Here is a 19762-nt window from a genome sequence, read left to right as displayed (position 1 = left end):
AGGTCTACAAAAATGCCACTATTTATCACAGTGGCAACTGAATCCCAACTACCAATTCACTTCAGCCGTAAGTTAAGAGTCAAAAAAAATAAACTAGAAGTGCCTGAACACAGCAGTTGTCTACAATTTCAATAAAGTTTGGTATTTACAACAGAAAATTCATTAATTCTGCTTATGGTATTACTTCCCTTAGTACAATAACAATATTACCAGGAGAACACAGTTTTCAGTAGAATTCATTCTCTCTTAGAATTACTCGCCGCCCCCCTCCCCCCCCCAGTCTCAAAGATACATGTGGAGTATAAAACCAGTAAGGAAGCAAAATTCAGTAAATAAATCAGTACGTAGATGGATGGGTGGGAAAGAAGAACACTTTCCTACACACAGGTCTTTCCTTGTTGTACGCTGCTATCATACAAGACTACTGGAGAAGACCAAAGTGAGCATGAAAAGCAGCTGATCTAAGCGAAGAAAGGTTAAAATAGGTCTACTCAAACTTACATGGCTAACAGAGTGACAATAAATTATGCATCAGAACCATTTTTACAGTATTTCAAAGGCAATGCATCTGGAGAAGAGTGAATTAGAATGTTTTTCTAGTTTCTACCAAATTTACGGAATTGCTGGGTTCCTGCTAGGAGGCAAACCTTGGCATCAGTTAGATTCAGTGAGACAACTTCAGAAGGTACTTGTTAAGTTTTTGCAGTGGCGAAAAAAGCACAGCTGAAAGTGAGCCAAATATCATTGCATGACATGAGGGACAAAAAAAAATTGCTAGCCAAACACCTGAAAAATTAAAGGCATTCACAAGTTTGAGAAATATTTTTTAAACACCCATTTTAAAGAAACTTTGGCTAAATAGCTAAACTAATGCACTCAGACTGATCTGAGACAAACAGATCTTCCGCGCCACTTGCAAGGGGCAACAACACTCCGATTACTTTCTAGCAAACAGACTCAGTCAGTCACAGGGCTACCATACAGAACCACACTCGATCAAGTAATGGCCCAAACACCCTGAACATTCCTAATTCAGAAACTCCAAGTAACACTGCAATGTAGTTATTATTTTTTTTAGTAATGGCACACATAACATCAAAACCATACTCTATTTCAATTAATATTAAAAATGAATTTGGTTAGCTTGTATAACAGATTATTTTTTCATTTCACTTACACTGTAGTTCAATAACGAAACTACTAGATTCAGTTTCAGCCATTTGCTGTTAGTTACACTTTCAGGTTCTTAATGCTGTGATATCCATTTTGAAATTTTGAGAGCCACTATACATATTTAATAGTGTATTTTCATCAGAATTTGAAAATCTAAAGACAACACTGCTGGTCTCAGGACTCAGTCTGCATAGGCTTTGCCTTCAGATGCCTTAAACTGAAGAACAATAATTAATTATAGTTTTGTGGGCAATGTAATTGCATGATCAACTTTCTATTTTTAGATAAACATGGGGTTTTTTTTCTGTTCTTACAGCAAAAGTAAAATAAAATAAAATACAATGATAAAAATTGACTATTTTGTGAACTCACTCTAAAAAATTTAGCCATTCAGCACTGCAGTCAAGGACTAACTGCTCCCGGAGCTGATTCAGATGTCTGTAATTTTCTATAATAAAAGGAGAGTGGAAACGGCTGACAGCTTTTGTGCTGGAAGAGAGAAAAAAGCCAAATAGGAAATCAAGGTCACTAAGCAATCAGTTACACCACCTACATGAAAAATTGGACTAGTTTTCCTACCCTCTGTGAGCCTGAGAAATGGATGTTAAAAAAAAAATCTTTTACTGTTTGTACCAAACTATTGATTCTAATGATATTTACTGTGCAGATTGGCTACTGCACCACTGACCATTCAGAAGGCTTTTGAAATGTCTTTCACAACATAGCATATAATACTGAAGTTTATATATATCACAAAATTATGTTGAGCAATACACTGTACAAATGAATGACTCTTACGACTGATTGCATATACAATGAACTCCAAGGAAAAAAAAAATCACTTTAAAAGATGAAAACTTCATGATAAGCTGGAAACAAACTTAGTAAATATCGTCTGTCTTGCTAGTTTCCATTTGGGGCACTTGCTATTTATTTATGCAGTTTCATTAAGGGCTCACTTTGGCATTCCCTGGCATTCTTTTACAAAATCCAGATTAGCTGTAATTTGTTCTTCAGCATCTTAGTTCAGTCTAATCTGTGCACTTTTAATACTGAATTCTTGCACAAGTGAATACAACATCACTTCAGAGTTGACCCCGATTATGCCTGTTTCTGGCGTGAGATGTCTATGCTCACACATTATACACTGGGCCTTGCAGAGAATTCAGGATTTACATTGACTCTACACATCCTAACATTGAGCTAACATTAAGGTATTCACGCCGTTTAAATAATAAAACAAATGACTGAAAAGAAAAAAAAGCCAACTACATAATTCACTCCATCTCTGTTTCACATACTGGAAAAAGTATACAGAGCTATCTAAAAATCATGCTTACATAACTGTGAGAACCAAAGAAAGCAAAGCTTGTCTGTATGAATAAGTAAAATGACATTTTAAATACACTGAATTTACTGAGATGCACAAACAGCTACTTTTCACTGTTCTGAACAAAGTAAGAAAAGATCCACGTGTGCAAACAGGCACAATTCAATCAAGATCATAGTTTTGACACCAGTACATGTAATTTGAAAGATTAAGCAACTAATATAGTGCACTAAGAATCTACAATGTAAACCCAAACATTTTAAGAACTCCATTTATTTTTCAGTTTGGTTTGCTTTTAAGCAAAACTTACTATGGCAATAAATTGACACAACAATTTTGCTTGGTTGGTTTTCAGTTTAAAAAACAAAACAGAAACACATGGAGCAATGAGAATGTGTACATAATTAATTGTAATACCAAAATACTGCTTTTTTTTCCTCATATATTAAAATAGAACAAACTTCAAAGACATTTCACGTACCTGCTAACCATAACCCAGTCAGATGGCACAGATGATTTATGGGTATTCTTGAATTCTATCAAAAACTAAAATAAACAGAAATGTAGTATTATACATCATGGGAAGTTAGGAAGACTACAGAGCCACAACTGTCATATATCAAGAAACCTGCATGCATCACAGCAAAAACATATTCAGCCTGAGCAGACCAGAAGCTAATGCTCTTTTTCGCCCAGAAGTGAGAGCTATGACATACACATTTTCTGCCAAAAAAGCAACTCCCATTCTGAGCTATTTTTGTGCCCTGAAATGTTGCTGCCACATCTCGGCCTTTCTATTCATTCGCTAACATGTTCCCTCCTCACCTCCTTCTTACCAAGCCAAAACCAGACTAAAGCTAGGAAACCTTGCTTACCTGGTCCTGACTGTCCCTTGTAGAGAATTCAACATTCACACGGACTCTACACTGCACACCATCTGTACTGAGGCTACTGCTGATCAGTGAGATGTGCCTTCCTGCCCAGGGATCCGTGACACAGTCACCACCTGCGACACCTCACAGACAAGAGCTCAAAATCTCAAATGCTAGCGCTGTACCTGCAGTACCGTGCTTCAAGTTCGGATCAACTCAGGGTCAGAAAGGGAAGGAACAGGGGAAACCAGCAGTGACGGCAAGAGGCTCAGTGCAGTGGAATTTACACCATGCATTTGCTGTAGTGTATCACATGACTCACATCAATTACCTTTGTAACAGGTAATATATAATTATTTATCTATAATTATTAAATAAATATATATATAATTAATGTTTTTAATATAAATTATACCTATATATTGAGGCCCTGGACAGCAAAGAATTGAGGCATTCTCAAATAAAAGAATTCAGCCCGAAAATTAATTTCTAGCAGAGATTAGAGTAACACAGAATCTGATCCCCTTTACAGAAAGCCATGACACTACCACCTGACAAAACTTTTCCATTACGCTTAGTATCATTTAGGTTAAAACTTCCATACCTCACCAGAACAGCCCTCAAGTGAGTCAATCAAGAATAATAATCCTAACATGAGTAAAAAACTCCAGCAAGGACATAGTGCACTAATTCTTAATTCACCTAAGCCACTTCTAAAATACTTGGTAGAAACATGTATAAAACATGAAATTGCATAATACACACCAGATAAAGTGCCTGAAAATGGATAGAAACAGAGATCTGCAAAGGTTTGAAAATGAGCCAACTTCTGCCACTAGCAGCAACACTAGCAGTGTTGCTGATGTGCTGGTATCACAGTTTTTCCTGAAGTTGATCTCAAAACAATTAAACATGCTGTGTTTACAAAAGGAAAACAAAATAGTACCACATTTGTGTCTATGCTGGACACCTAACTGAACTCAAGAGTCTAAATTAACACAGTTAGTTCAATTGCCTAATTTGGGTTTGTGACTACTGAGAAACAAGCAGACGGGTTGCAATCTTCAAAACAACAAAAGCATTTGTTTTTTCATCCTTTAATTCTTAGCCCTGTTAGATAAGTAACTGCAGTATCAAATAAACTGGGCAAAGTGCTGCTTAAGCAATGCAAGAAGCAAATATTTGCCAAATGTAGCAATTTCTCTCTAAATCCTGCCTGAAATGAATAGCAGTGCTATCACTATTCACAGAGCTTTCTGTCCTGTTCAGTGCACGCCAGAAATTACACTAGAGGTCTGGAAACAAAAGATAAGATAGATACAGATAAAAGATAACTTTGGAAAAGTTATCTGTCAACTGGATCTTCATCAGAACTCTAACAAACTTACATATAAGTTAAACTGTGTGCTGACTCTGAAGATCTAAGCATGTATTCATAATCATGGGTTTGGGGGCATACATGAAGGAGCAAATAGTTTGGCTTTTTAATATTTTTTTCTCCAAAGCAGACTGTTCCCTGAAAAGTTTCCTGGCTTCTCTCTCTTCCAGAGCTAGCAAACAATAAGCGCTGCTGTTGTGAAGCAGCATTTGAATACCTCTATTGGAGCAATACAAGAACACATGAAGAATATAATCACACAGATATGAGGAGAAAAAAGAGCTGAACTCCAAGAGACTCTTGCTATGCCTATGCTCTGCTCCTCCCAAAAAATTTCCTTTCCGTTACCTCCGTTCCTTTAGAGTCCTTCCTTTCCTCACTGACCATCTTCTCTAACGCTTCCTCTACTGCCTCTTTTGAAGTCTCTGAAACACCTACACCAGATGTAATTAAAGAGCAGCTATCCCCAACCTCTGCAGCTCCTTTTATGAATATACCAAGATAGATCTCTTTGTCTGCAACGGTTCCTGAGCTGTCCCCTGCTATAAAGACCTCCTCTCAAACATGTACATGGGGTCTGATGGTTTCTGAAGCTCTCCTGTCCAGTTCGCACCTGACTGCTCCCTCAGATGTCCTCCTCTCTTCAATCAATCCGTCACACGTGTCATCACCCACCTCTTAATGCAGCCTCTCTGACAGAAACCTTTCAAATCCTGGCTCTTCCCTTCCTCATACAATACTCAGACACACTCTTTAATGTTTCCTCTTGGACTTCAACATCCATGCTGACAGCCTACCCAACACTTCAGCCATGTGTTTCCTCTTCTCAGCTTTACCATCAAAGGAAATCATAGAATCATAAAATCATTTACATTGGAAAAGACCTTTAAGATCATCAGGTCCAATTCTTAACACAGAACTGCCAAGTCCACCACGAATCCATGTCCCTAAGCACCACACCTACACCTGCAGGGATGGCGATTCCACCACCTCCCCGGGCAGCCTGGTCCAATGCTTGACCACGCTTCCCTGAAGAAATTTTTCCTAACATCCAATCTAAACCTCCCCTGACACAACTTGAGGCTGTTTCCTCTTGTCCTGTCACTTGTTACTTGGGACAAGAGACCAACACCCACCTTGCTACAGCCTACTTTCAGGCAGCTGTAGAGAGCAATACGGTCCCCCCTCAGCCTCCTCTTCTCCAGACTGAACACCCCGGTTCCCTCAGCTGCTCCTCACAAGCCTTGTGCTCCACACCCTTCCCCAGCTTCATCGCCTTTCTCTGGACACACTCCAGCACCTCAATGTCTTCCTTGTGGTGAGGGGTTCAAAACTCAATATCCACCCCAGGTCTTTATCAAATGCTGCTGTGTCTTACTCATCCCTTCTCACACCCTCTCTCAGCATTGCCTGCCTGCTCCCTGCTGTGTTCTCAGCTCCCTAGGTCCTCAGTGTGACGGGGGCTGCTTCCAGCCCCTTCCCTCACGGTCCTCACTGATTCATCTCTTCTACTCCCAACCCTCGTTCAGTTTTCTAACTCACTTCTTTTTCCAGTGTTCTGTGGAGTTTTCCCCAGCCTTCCTGCTCTCATTTCCCACAGGACAATGCTGAACAGTGCTCCCTCACTGCTCCTTTCAGTCACTCCCCTGCCCCAAATCTGGCAGTATCTGTCATCTCTCCCTCTCTCCCTCTTTTGTTTGTTTTTTTTTTCACTGAACTCAGCCTGCTGTAGTAGGAGCATGGCCTACCCACACTTGCACATCATCTAGCAAACAAAAGCTCCTGTCCACCAGCATAATTTCTAAGAATTGAAATAAAATAACATTTGTTGTTCTTTAATACTGTTCTTCTTCTCTCCCATCTCTCAAATTACAGTCTTAAATCAGTACTTACAAATCATTCTACCATTCCTCAAATTAACCTAATGTTATGCTTCCTGGTTATCCGAGAATGTTTCAGCACTTAATAGCCACATAATTAACCTTGGAAGTATGCAATTGTTTTTACATATACAGAAAAGCAAAGTACTACCGAACCAAATTCAGCTGCACTAATGTGTTTTTATTATTTAAATCACTAAAGTAATTAGCTTAAATTAAAAAGTGACACTGTCACAGAACGGTTCTTTAAAGTTGTACAAAAGGTTATAGTCAAATGACCTCATCAAGTCTCATACTAAATGAAGAGAGTTCTAGTTAAACCTAACCTTTAAGCTGTTTTCTAGACAAGCAAGGGTACAGTCATATATAATAGACACCATTATTACCTCTTGACCAGAAACGGTAACATACTCTGCAGAAGGATTTTTAATCAGTTTACGAATGTCCAGCAGATGCGATTGGATTTTAGAAAGCACATCCAGGATCTCCTCCTTTCTCTTTCTGATGACGGGGAAGTCTGTAAGGTCCTTGAACAGCTGGGTTTTATCTCCAATCCTATCCGTAAGAAGCATAAGATAAAACAAAATAACAGTAAAACCAAAAATAAGTTCCCCAATTCTACTGGCTGCATCCACATTTTTATATATTATCCCGGTTTGTTTTAATAACGCCTTTATTCCCCTCTAAATACAGCTTTTCTGTTACTTGGTCATGGTACAGCACACGTACCGCAAGGCGCCATACACACATATACCTAAATAGAAAGGCACCTTGTATACCGAATCTAAGAGGCTACACCAAGATACCTCCCGCCCGCCAATGTATTCAAAACTAATCAATTCCTGTTCTTTCGACTCCATCACATTATGCTCATACTTCTACACTAAACCCTGCTGAGTGGGATTTTTTTCGTCATCTCTGAATGTGCATCCTGCAGCTTTCTGTTTGTTCTCCCTCAATCGACCAAAGGAAGAAAAGGAAGCACAAGGAATGTCATTCCCTTCTGTCTCAATCCGTAACTCTGGAATGCAATTGCTGTCCCAACCTCGAGCATCCCAAGTGCCAGCAACATCTTTATCATGACTACATGTGAAGCTTTAGATAACTTCTGCGTAACACGAACACAGATTTTTGATCAACTTGGCCACATTTGGGCAGATTTTCATGAGGATTGCAACAAAAAGTCCCTCCCAGAAGGCCTTCATCAAAGCAGAATGTCATCATAAGCTTCTCAGAGTAGCTTTCTTCTTTCCTCAAGAAAAGATTAACCACAGCATTTTCTAACACATGCAAAACAATGTTCTTTTCTAGTCTCAACGTCAGAAAATGACAGAATTGTTTGGGCTGCACTATCTCAGCTCAGAAAAGACAATGCCATTCAAATGTTTAAAATTGGGATGCCGAACAAGCTATTAAAAATATGGACGTCATCAAAAATAACAAAAATTTAACTCATCCTAATAAGTATCAGGCAAGCAATAACAAGTAGTGCAATCAGCCCTAAGTTAATTGGAATATACATTTGTATTTTAAAGCAAATACAAAACTGTACCAGTTAATTATGTAATAAGCCTGAAATCTAATATTTGGAGAGCAAGTAATTAGCAAACTGCAAGTAATAAAACATGAAAGTAATAAAAAGTCTAATATTCTACCTACTCCAATACTCCTTTGCCTGAGAATGAAGCCTCAACTGGAGTCAGTGACCAGACAGGTAACACAAAGCTGTGCTTTGATTTTGCATTACATGGACATAGTTATTATGTAAGTGACAGTAAAGATGCCATTTTAAAATACAATACTAATTTTTAGAAACACTTTTGTGCTAATTAGACCTGTTTCCATGGGAATGCAAGGAAATAAAGATTACTAGTAGCCAGCAGCTGACTGTGAAGCCTGTCACTGCTATGTAATGCCTACCAAAAAATTAATCGTTGACAGTTAAAGAAAAAAACACCTCAAACCCCAGAATCTTGAACTAGCCCTAAAAAGCCCTGGAGCAGCAGAATACTTTTGAAAATGACTACAGGAATTTACCCACACCACATGATAAAATTAACACATGATGCAGCATATACATCTGTGGGTGCAAGTGTGTATGTACATGTATCTATGTAAGTAATCATCATGATTTCAATGAAAGAAAGGGGTTTGAGTGTAAATAATTCTGCCACACAAGTCTGAGATATAATGAAGGCCAAAAGGTAAGTTATTTTAGTAATCTTGAATAAATGCAAACAAAATATATGCATTCTGCAGACCAATGATGGTATCTTCTACTTATTCTATTGTATCTTCATTTTGTATAGTATTCTAGCCATCATCCATAGTGACAGGAAAAAAACATATTTTAAACCTACCTACAGTAAATCTGGTATAATTAAGATACAGTCTGTGTTGTCATAATCTGTGACAACTATAATTGGATACAATGCATCAGTAGAAATCTTATAAACCCAGCTGTCCACCGGGCACAGCAAATACTGCTGCCCTTCTCGGCTTCTAAATTTATACACCTTGCATCTGTCTCCAACTCAGAAGCAAATAAGTTAAGTTCTATGCCTTAATTCTTAAATTTCCTTAATTTTAAATCTCAGATGGAGAAAGAAAAAGATGATTTTGTAAATAAATTGGATGTTTATTTTCAAAGCAGACTAAAAATAAAAGACCAATACTATGCTGCCCCAATAAAACTACACATTAAACTGCACGCCACATCTTTCATCAAAGAATCTCTAGGTATATATTTTATCTTACAATATTACATAGGAGGAAATGTTCAAAGTTAGATGAAACTTGCTTATAGCAGAAAAGTTCAGGATGATCAGAATATAAAGCTGGGTGATACTCACGTGTCCAGAATATCCTCTCCATGTGGCGTAAATAAAAAATACACTGAAAGCAGACCAAAAACCTGCAAAGTCAAGTTGGCTGTGCAAGCCAGCCGGACTGCCTCTGTGCCTAGCATCATGAGATAACCTTTTTTTAGAAGATCTTACACTGCTTTTTTTCAGAAAGACTGTGATTTTGCTGGCCACAAGGTATTCCTCCTAAATCCTGTCCCCTGAGAGGTTTTTGCACATCCCCCCGTTACAGAACTGATGTTCTTGCTTTACTATTCTGCATCTTAAGACTCCTACCTTGTCCTTCTTGTGGTTAAAACTAGGATCTAGGGGTAACAATGGAGGCAGCAATTCTTCAGAAGAAACAGTACACAACAAATTATTTAAAGACACTCTCCCTTATAATGCATATTCATTCCAGTTTAGCATCTTCTCCCTTTGTCTACTTTTTTTTTTTTTTTTGAACAATGAAGTACAGAATTGAGACAAGAAAGGGCAGACAGCCTCCATACTTTCAGCTTACCTCTCCAAGACTGCAGGAAGGCAACTACAGGGAAAAGTGTAATCACATAAAAACAGAGCCTGAGGCTGAGGTAGGTGCTCGTTTAGTCAGTCTCTAGAGGGAGTCCACAAACAGGGCACTAACCCCAGAAATGCTCTGAGCGGGTACAAATCACACAGGCTACAATGAAATCTTCACAGCTATTAAACTTCGTATTTTCTGCCATCAGTGAGCATGCAAAGACGTTTTTAAAATAGGAAGGGGGGCATGCAAGGCTTTGAGTAATTTTCAAAAATAGTAAAAGGTATATTCCTGACAGCAGAGCGGCCACTTTGCTAAAGGTCAAGTCTCTCTTCAAAAGGAATACCTTCTCCATTTAAAAAAAATAATTAAAAAGCTGTTAAACAAATTGAACATGAGCAAAACATATTTTGCTCTAAATTCATTCCACAAAACAGCTGAAAAACTTTCAAAAAAATTATTCAGCCTGAGGCAGACACATCCTAGACAAAATACTTGCTCGCCTAGTTTAATTTTAAAAAAATATAAGCAGTAGAAAACAACCTGTGCTTTAACTATAAGCAACCTGTACATACATAAACAGAAAACCAAAAACATATAATTAAATTGTATTAAAACAGGATGCATAATTTGCACAACTGAATACATTGAGTCAGAAAGCCTGTAAGGCACAGAAGGTTCATCTATTTTATCTCTACTTACTTGGCTGCTTCTTCATTAAGGATCTTTAAATAATGTTTTACTGGGGAGAGAAGTTCTGGGATTTCCAACAGTGCCTTTTGTAATAAAGGAGTTTTCACATGAGAATGTATGACTGGAACTAGAGCTTGAATTTCCAAGTCCAGACGAGACAGGGTGCTGACTATCAAGAAGAACTCTTGGGTTGAACACTGAGAAGGGAAGCAATATCTAAATCATTACAATTTATTACTCTAAATCATTACAATATATTTTCATTAAATCCTAAAGGTTCTTTTGCTTTTTGAAAATGAGACAAAATACAATTATAATGTATGGACTATAACACCGCTGCATAATCTTATCACATTTCCCAATTAATAAAGTATACTAATTTTTCAACCGTTGTCATTAGGAAGCAGTTGAGAGCTGATCTCCATTTTTACTGTTGCTGGATGGAGATGTGCAACACATATGCAGCAGGCAATCAGCAGAAAAATGGGCCAACAATGCGCAAATGGCAAAAAAGCAGGTTGAGTAAGTGATGAGTACCACGATCTGTCCATATGGGGTTGTGCATCTGTGCGCTGTCACCTGAACCCCCAGGCTGCTGTTTCGGCAAGAGGGTTTGGAAAGACAAGGTCAGAGAGAGAGGGAGAGTCTTGGAAGAAGAACACAGAAAGGAAACTGGGGGGAAAAAAAAACACAGAAAGCCAGCAGTCACTGTTTAAAGTGCTGCTTGTAGCTACTGCCAACTTCAGAGTCTAGCTGGTTACTCCGAGGTGTATGTGATGAGGAGACCAAGAACATACTAGCCCATCTTTGTTGTACATCCTCTCCTCACCACAGAGTTACTAAAGATTTTTCTATCTTTTTCAGGCAGTTAGCCAGGGTATCAGCAAATGGGAATCTCCCAGGTCAGAGCCAACAGCACACAGCACTTTCAGAGTTGCTTCATGATATTCAGAGTAGGAGCATGTTGGTTCCCTTCAAGCAGCTTCTCACCAAAAGCAGTGACTTGTGCAAAAGATACTCCTCTCTCTCTTTTTTAACCATTAATATTACTTCTAATGCAGCTTAAATATTTTGCTGTTGGATTCTAGGTGCTCTTCGGTGTCAGCATAGTTTGCTACCTTTAGTGCATTTTCAAGAATTAGTGGTCAGGGTCAGGATTCTGCAGCAGTTAACAACTCATAACAAAACAATTAATCTCCTGCCACACTTCTAATCCCTGCCGCAGGCACACACACCCCCTACATCACCATCCCCACCCCCACACCCCCCACCCCCTGCTCAGTTATCTAAGGTACTCTCATACCTCACCTATAAATGATGTAATACCAATTCTGAAATGGTCTTTACAGAAATAAGTTTGTATTTGTGGTACACCAAATGGAAACCTGGTCCTATGAGACACTTAATGCCTTCAAACCATGCTGAATTCAGTGGCGCTCCAGGACACTGCCATTTCAGAAGGTTTGGAAAAAAATGTCCATAAATAATTATGCTGATATATATTTTGTCGTATTTTGCTGATCTGTAGAAACATTCTTTCTTCAGTCTTTTGAACTCCTCCCACTGGTCAACCGACAACACTGAAAAAACAGGTTTTCGTCCTCATCTGAGGATGCAAGGAAGGGAACAGGATACACTGAATGCTCCTACTGTGATATTCTTTATATGCTGCAACTTTCTCTTCCTAGATACTTTCTTTCTCCTACCCAGGCAATATACAGTCTAGAATTAAATTTCTGGTCGGTATTTTGTGGTGACCAGTACAACACTGATTACAGAATGTGTAGGCTTCAATGAATCACTATTTCACAAAACACATCTGCATTTTTATTTTGTCATTTCTTCTATTTCAGTTTCTCCCCAGAGGTAAATTTTTCTTTCTCTTTCCTTCCCACACCCATATGCAAGAACTAAGGCAATTCTATCATCTATTACACTGTAGTTATTTCTCCCAAATAACTTCTGTACCCAAACACAGAAACAGGTATTAACAAAAATGCTGAACTGGAAAGGAATGTTTTCTCTCCCTCCCCATATATATAAACCCCAAAATAAGTTCACTCTGTAATGCCTACTAGTCCTTCAGAACATGAAGACCAACTGAAAGTAACCCTCTGAAAACCATAAATGATAAATTAAGGTATGCTCCAGTTACGGCCCTAGCCCTCTTCTCACTAAATACATGTCACTACTGTGACCGGTGACGGAAGAGTAGTCTCCATGCTGTATAAACACAGAATAAAGATAAATCTAAACCTGTGGCCTTGGAAATCTACTATGGACACTGGAAGTTCTAAGTGACTGACACCAATAAGGCCAGAAAGAAAGTAATTCATAAGGTTAATTGCTGTGTTTACTGATTTGCTTTATCATAAATGCTATATTAAACAAAAATCAAAGAAAAATCAGTCCTGGGTATTTAAAATCAATTCAATTGCAGATGTAAATGTAACTGAAGTTGTCATAAAGCCAGTACCTGATAGATACTCTCCAAGTAACCTGAAGCATGGCTGCGTGCTGAAGAACTGAACTTGCCATACCAAACAGGCAAGGTTGATAAGACACTTGACTAAAGTAATATGCAATTTAACCATGGTATTTCATGACATTCAGGAAGACCAGAGAGATTACATTCTGAATGTTCCTGGAAAAGCTAAGTTCATCTTTGTTTCAGATCCATGAAAGTTAGGGACAGAAGAGACCCAATTAGGTGGTTTCCCTGCAACTGCTCAATTTTTCTGCATCAGTTTCTTTTTGTCTACTCTTGGGCCCTTCTATTCTAAGAAACTGTATTCCTACCAGTTCCTTTCAGAAACTAACCCATAAACTAGTAAGCATCATCAAGTAAAAGTTTTATCAGATAGCCTAAATTTCCATTCTATTAAGTCAATCCCAGTATCTCTTTTATCTCTTTTTATCTCTTTATTTTTGCTCTTTTGTATTACACTAACTCAACTCCTCCTTTGCTGTTAACACCCTTCAAATATCTCTAAACCTTCTGTTCTCCTTTGATTATTCATTTAAGCAAACTATACTCTTTTAATCTTTCTTAATAAACAATCCTTTATTCAGCCTCATGAAAACTTTGGTTCTCCCAGGCACTTGCTGCAATTTATCAGCATCTTTCTGATAATCTAGAATTTACTTATTCTATCTCGTAAAAGCTCTGACAACAAAATAAAACAAAATAATAAAGCAGTAAATCTGTCAATGCCATTTGAAGTCAAAGCACAAAGGAAGGGTCTGAAACACTTAACAAATGATAAATCCAGGCATGGGCTCAATATCAAAGTAAAATACAGTATGACTGACTGCATCATCATCGTCAGCCTTGATGCAGATAAAGAATAAAATCCTGCAAGACTTCCCTTGACTACAAAACGTGCTCAGGAAGGCAAAGGCTGAAGCCCTGACACATGAAATTGCAAAGCAGGTCCCTGACAGACAGCATTAAGTGATTCATAGGAGAAAATGCCCAGAAAAGAAGAATGAGCAAATATGGACCATAAGAAATACATCAGTTGAACAAGTGGTGTTTGTTTGTTTTTTTAATAGTTCTTTTAAAAAAAGAACGAAATAGGGACTTAATTAATTAGTACACTATCTTTATGAGGCTGGAAAAAGGAAAAGATTTTAAGAATACATAAGAACACCTGACTGAGGTGTTCATCAATAATGGTGGTGAGACTGGTAAAGGTGAGGCTTCAGTTAGGGGAGGAAGTTAGATTTCAAGGCAGCATCACCTATAAAAGAATCAGCGGGATAAAAAAACTAAACAACTTTGGTTGTGTGCAAAAGATACAGTGAACAACCCTGAAATTATCATGAGATTTCTCAAAGGGTGCTTAATGAACATGCTGAAGCTTCTCACAGCAACTCTGATAGCCTACACATCATAACAGTCATTTAAGGAATTAAAACCTATTTGATTCCATTATAAGTTACAGTCTACAGCCCCTTTAAAGAATGGGAAATTCAGCATGCTTTACTGCAAACAACTTTGTTAAACACAGCATTCCCAAGAAAGAGGGCAAACATGCCCCTTCTGTGCTTACTCAGAGTATTACTGTTTCCCTGGCTTGATTTTAGCAACACTGCAGGACTTTGCGTCTAAAATGTCATGGCTCTACTGCAAAAATTATTTACTAAGCAAACAGATAACTTGGAACAGATGCATAAAAATGACTCTGAAAATCTGCCCTCCATTAAAGTGGGACTGATTCCATTTAAATCCTAATTAACCTTACAAAAGATATATAATTGTGGTATAAATTAGAAGCTTTTAAAATACAGCAAAAATGGTTTACATAAAGCAGGATCAGCAGTTGTGCATTCACAGAAGAGTCTCACAAGCTTATTCAATGCTATTTTTGAAGTCTAATTTTGAAATGCCGTCAATAGCTACAGCTTCTCTGGCACTAGAAAAATAACATCAGAATTGACAAACCTCAGAAGATGCCGAAAAATAGTTTCAACCACCAGTTTATCAAACTGTACTGAAAGCAGTATGGTTGCCACTGAGAAGTACGCATGAAAGATCACAGCAGTATGCCAGATCTAACACCCTTTGAACAACACTGAAAGCAATTTAGCCTTGTTTGCATTAGTGGAATTGTTTCCAACAGATCTAGAAGGGAGCCACAGAGACCTACAGCTGACAGCCATTGACCACTCCAAGTTAAAAGCATTTAAAATAAAAAAATTGGGACTTGAAATGTAGCATACATTTAGCACTCCTTTCTAAATTTAATAGATACCTTTAAGTTTTTAGTATAGCAAGCATACTATTTTTGCTTTAGGAAAAAATGAGGCTTTTAATTTTAAGGTACTATGTCCCCTCATTATGACATTAATCACCTTAACGGGGGACAAATCGCTCAAATCAGCATTTAGTATTGCAAATCTAAAAACACCTGTGATGTAAATTCTGTAAAAGATTAAAAGTATAGTTATGCAAGATGTGCCCACTGCTATCATATATGAAAAAACTTTAAAAAAACCCAGGATGTGTTGGCTGAAGTCAACAATATATTATGCTATGGGGAGAATTTATTTTAAACACTCTATACAAACAGTAATTTCCTGAGCATATGTAAGAGGTATTGATTTAATAAGAGAGAGAAAAAATCAGAAGTACCGTATTTTTCTCTGAATCTTCTGAAAATTACATCATGTTCAATAAAGTATCAAATGTACCTTCCAGGGAAAGGCACAGTTCCAGCATCATTCTGGTTGACAAGCTTATGTAAAGATTTTAAACACTTAGCACCCAGCTAAGCGGCACCCTTCTCTGAGAAGTCTGAGCATGACAGTGAAGTAGTGAAGTATTCACTGGAAAACTGAAAGGAAAATCCCACAGGGAGCCTGCAGGTAACCAAGCAGCAAACATCTTCCTTGTAGCAACTGCCTGCTTTATTTTGCACAGGTGAGCAGCCTGGTAAGTGGGCAAAGTTCCAGAGTGATTCAGAACTCATCTTCCCAACTGCAGCAACTTGCGAGGAACTCTGAACAACGGAGGACCCGTGGCTGAAGTTAGAAACAGAACAAACAGAAGTGACATTTCTCTACATGACCTGGTAAGGTTCCACTATTGACCTCACTCCTTGGTAGGAGCTCAGTGAAACAGCTTCACTTTAATCTGTTCTGTAAATTCAATGACCAATTGTTATGATTCCTGTCCACTTTGGTGACTAAGCTTTAGTCAAAAAATAACGTTTATTGAGCAAAGGGTACAAATAAGATAAACATTTATGGATCGAGCTTGTATAAACATTTGTCTTCTGAAACACACGGCATGAAACCAGGCACTAAAACAGCAAGCAACATCAGAATGGCCCTGTAGGACACATGTTTAGAAGTACTGATGGCATGTTTACTCTGTACTGGTTTTTAGACCTACTCAAGCATAGGTTTCTGACTCCTCTCTTGCCATTCTGCACACCAAGCCAAGGCAAGGCTAAAGAGTCATCACTAACTGAGACAAAGAAGCAGGGTCCTGCCATTCATATTTCTCGCTGTCCTGAGATGCAGATCACAAAAGGAAATGCATGTGGTCTAAATTTTGTTCTATTATTTGGTGGCTCTCTCCAAGCTAAAGGGCATAGTTGAAGTGGTGATGGACATCACTGAACCAATGTGTCTTTCAGCAAGACCTAATTCTGCATCAGCTCCAGGCACTGGAGGCAAAACTCTTGACAATTCCCTGTCTCTCAGTTTCCTTTTGAAGTCAAGTTCCGAACACCAGGAAGAAGTCTTCAAACAGTTCACCTCCAGCCATTCTTCTCTCGCCAGAGAGAAGGGTAAGACCATTCCGCTGTTGGCAATATTGTGCCTTGCAAAATGTCAGGTGCTGGAGCTGCAGGGAACTGAGAACCACCAGTCCTTGTATTAATTCCACTCTTCATAGCAACAGTAATATTTCTCTTGTCTCCATCATTCCCATAGACCCTTCACAGGCTGCAGCAAACTTGGAGCTGGTAACATGACTTCCAAGGTGACACCCAACTACCACTACAAAAATGCTGTTTTAATTCCAGATTGCTCATACCCGGGGATAGATCAGCAATGGTCTTTGGTGGTTTGGGTTTGGGCTAATGAGAACTTGTAGGGGCTCAGATTAACAATTGCTGATTTGAATGATGCTACCAGGTAAGAATCATAAGCAAACTTGTTAAAAAAAATAATTAGCAGTCAGACCAGGAAAATACACAATGATGTTATTTATCAGAATAGCTCCCCTGACTTCCATAGTTCCCAATAGTCCCATAGCTGTTTGCCCTGCAAAGCCGGTTCCAAACAGAGCATCGGTTTTGCCTTACAATTTTTTCTGTCTCCGCTACAGGTTACTAGGGCAAAGTGCATTGCACAATAGAAGTTCTTCAGTGGTTGATCTGAATGAAAGATGTTTGGAATGACTGAGGCAATCCAGTCATCTCTGTACAGTTTAGAGGTCTCCCTTCATGAAACGTATTTCCTCAAATACTAACATCAAAGCAGTCTAAAGGGCCTGGAGGATGAAATACTTGTCATTTTCACCTATTTTTCTTGCAATGGACACTGAATTAACAAGGATATTCCTTTATTGAAGCCATCAGTGCACTCCACCCAGAGTTCTGGAACCCTTAATGGGAATGAAATTACAGGGAACCTCATGTTGAACATGCGGGAGACGGACACCTGGAATTAACAGAACTGGAAAGGCTCCTACGGTGGGAACTGAAATGGCACCATTCACTGGATATTCTGAAAAAAAAAAAATCTTGAAAATCACTTATCCATGTTCTTGAATATATATCTGGTTTGCAGAGACCTTTCTTTGGGCTCCATGTTCACCTGTCAGTGTAGAATGCAGAATCTGTTTCCCAAATCTGCTTTTGATTCTTTATTTAAAACAGACCCTGTCTTTCAGGAACACTGTCACCTCCTCAACTCCTAAAGACCTTCAGGGATTACTGAGTGCTTCAGGCACTCTCCACAGTGTTCTGCAATGGAGGACAACCAGACTTTTACCAAGGCAAGCTAATTCATCAAAGGGGAAATGTATGCTTGGAGATTTACCCCCTCATTTACCCTTCTTAAGGATTCTGCTGGAGCACTCCTCTCCTGCAGCTTCAACACCCAATTCACTAAACATACCATCAAACTACAGCAGCTGTTGTTAACACAAACTACATTGTCACCTTGTTCCAAAAATAACATGAAAATTCAGGGTCTCTGAATGGTTCCACCTAAATGCCAGCTTTAAACCTGAGAAGGGTCAGCAGTCCTACAACAGGAAGGGGCACTGGAAGAAGCGGATAGAGTAGTTAAAAATACCAAAACCCAAAACAAAACAAAAAAAACAAAAAAAAACCAAGCAGCAAACAAAAAAACCCTAACAACAACAACAGAAAGGGAAGCACAGGATAGCAGTGGAGGATTGTCTGGATGTTGTGAAATAGAGAAGTACCCCTACAAACTTTACTACTATCATTCGACCTGAAGTGAGTTAAACCATTAGAAAGTGAATTATCCAATTCCTGGACAGTTGTTTTGAAAAAACAATTGTATTATGTGGATACAGTACATTTTAGAGGATGGGGAAGTTGGTGCACACTCCCTCTTTTCATAAACTTCATTACAGTGGGACTTCTGTATCCATTCATTGAAATATGCAAGTCTTCCCATGTGCCTAGCACTGCAACACACTAGGGCTTTAAGAATTATAGAAGAACTGAGTTTTAGATTTTCAGGGAGAGGAAAACTTTGTGCTGTACCATCCAAAGAAATTACAACTTTGCTCTCCTTCTACCCACCTATTCCTAAATCTAAAACAAAGTGTCAAAACCTCTAAAATAAAGGTTTTGAAATAATGTGAAAATAAAGAGCATCAAGTCCTGCACAGGTGCTATTAGCACATTAATCTGCTTCAACTAAGAACTGTCAGTGTCTCATTGCAAATGATTCTTATTAAAATGTGTGAGATTCAAATTACAGAATTTATAAACAAATTAACTTTAATTTGAAAACCGCTAATTACAGCCAAGTGGTTTCACTTCCAAATGTGATTTTAGATAAGCATAAAGAATGCAATGCTTTGTTTTAAAGGGAAATAATTCATGGCACAAGGACCTATTGTGCCATCCCATTTCACGGAATCTAGCCAATAAATCATGAGTACTATAGACGTTTTTCCTGTTAGTCCTAACAATACAACACTTTAGAACTCTACTCAGACATTTCTGCTATCAGCATATCACTGATAACAAGTAAAATAAGATTCTACCATAAGGCAAAAATAATTTTTGTAAACTTGCATCCCTTTATTATGTCAGCCTTGGTCTTCCTAAGAAGAAAATAATTTTAAACAAACATGCAAAACTATGAAGTACATTAAGATAGAACAATGCCATTTAGAAAATAATAAGTAAGGGTAATTATCGGTATACCTTTTTGTGAAAAATACTGCAGAGGCCTCTCTCTATATCTGGCAGCTTACAAAGAAGATTTTGAATCTGGCCAAACACACTGGATTCTGACAGCAGAATTTCAGACACAGCATCAAGTCGGGCATTTATTTCACTGTAAATGA

At 38.3% G+C, this 19762-nt stretch overlaps 1 protein-coding gene across 4 annotated transcripts in view; it reads right to left on the bottom strand.

Annotated features, from left to right (window-relative positions):
* The window catches only part of MSH3 (mutS homolog 3), a 113195-nt gene that overhangs the window by 32256 nt on the left and 61177 nt on the right, over positions 1-19762 (bottom strand). For 2 of the 4 annotated variants that reach the window (XM_055791604.1, XM_013298161.3), the window contains exons 13-17: positions 19620-19752; positions 10702-10889; positions 7020-7188; positions 2985-3049; positions 1546-1662 (exon numbers count right to left, since the gene is read on the bottom strand). In XM_055791604.1, coding sequence (XP_055647579.1) covers positions 1546-1662; positions 2985-3049; positions 7020-7188; positions 10702-10889; positions 19620-19752 — 672 coding nt within the window. Of the gene's footprint in view, positions 1-1545; positions 1663-2984; positions 3050-7019; positions 7189-10701; positions 10909-19619; positions 19753-19762 lie in introns of all 4 variants that reach the window. The other 2 variants (XM_055791606.1, XM_055791605.1) reach the window with 2 other exon arrangements.

Source organism: Falco peregrinus, chromosome Z (genome assembly GCF_023634155.1).
Source record: "Falco peregrinus isolate bFalPer1 chromosome Z, bFalPer1.pri, whole genome shotgun sequence".
Lineage (NCBI taxonomy): Eukaryota > Metazoa > Chordata > Aves > Falconiformes > Falconidae > Falco > Falco peregrinus.
The sequence above is the reverse complement of the archived record's forward strand: the minus strand, read 5'-3'. Positions and strand labels throughout refer to the sequence as shown.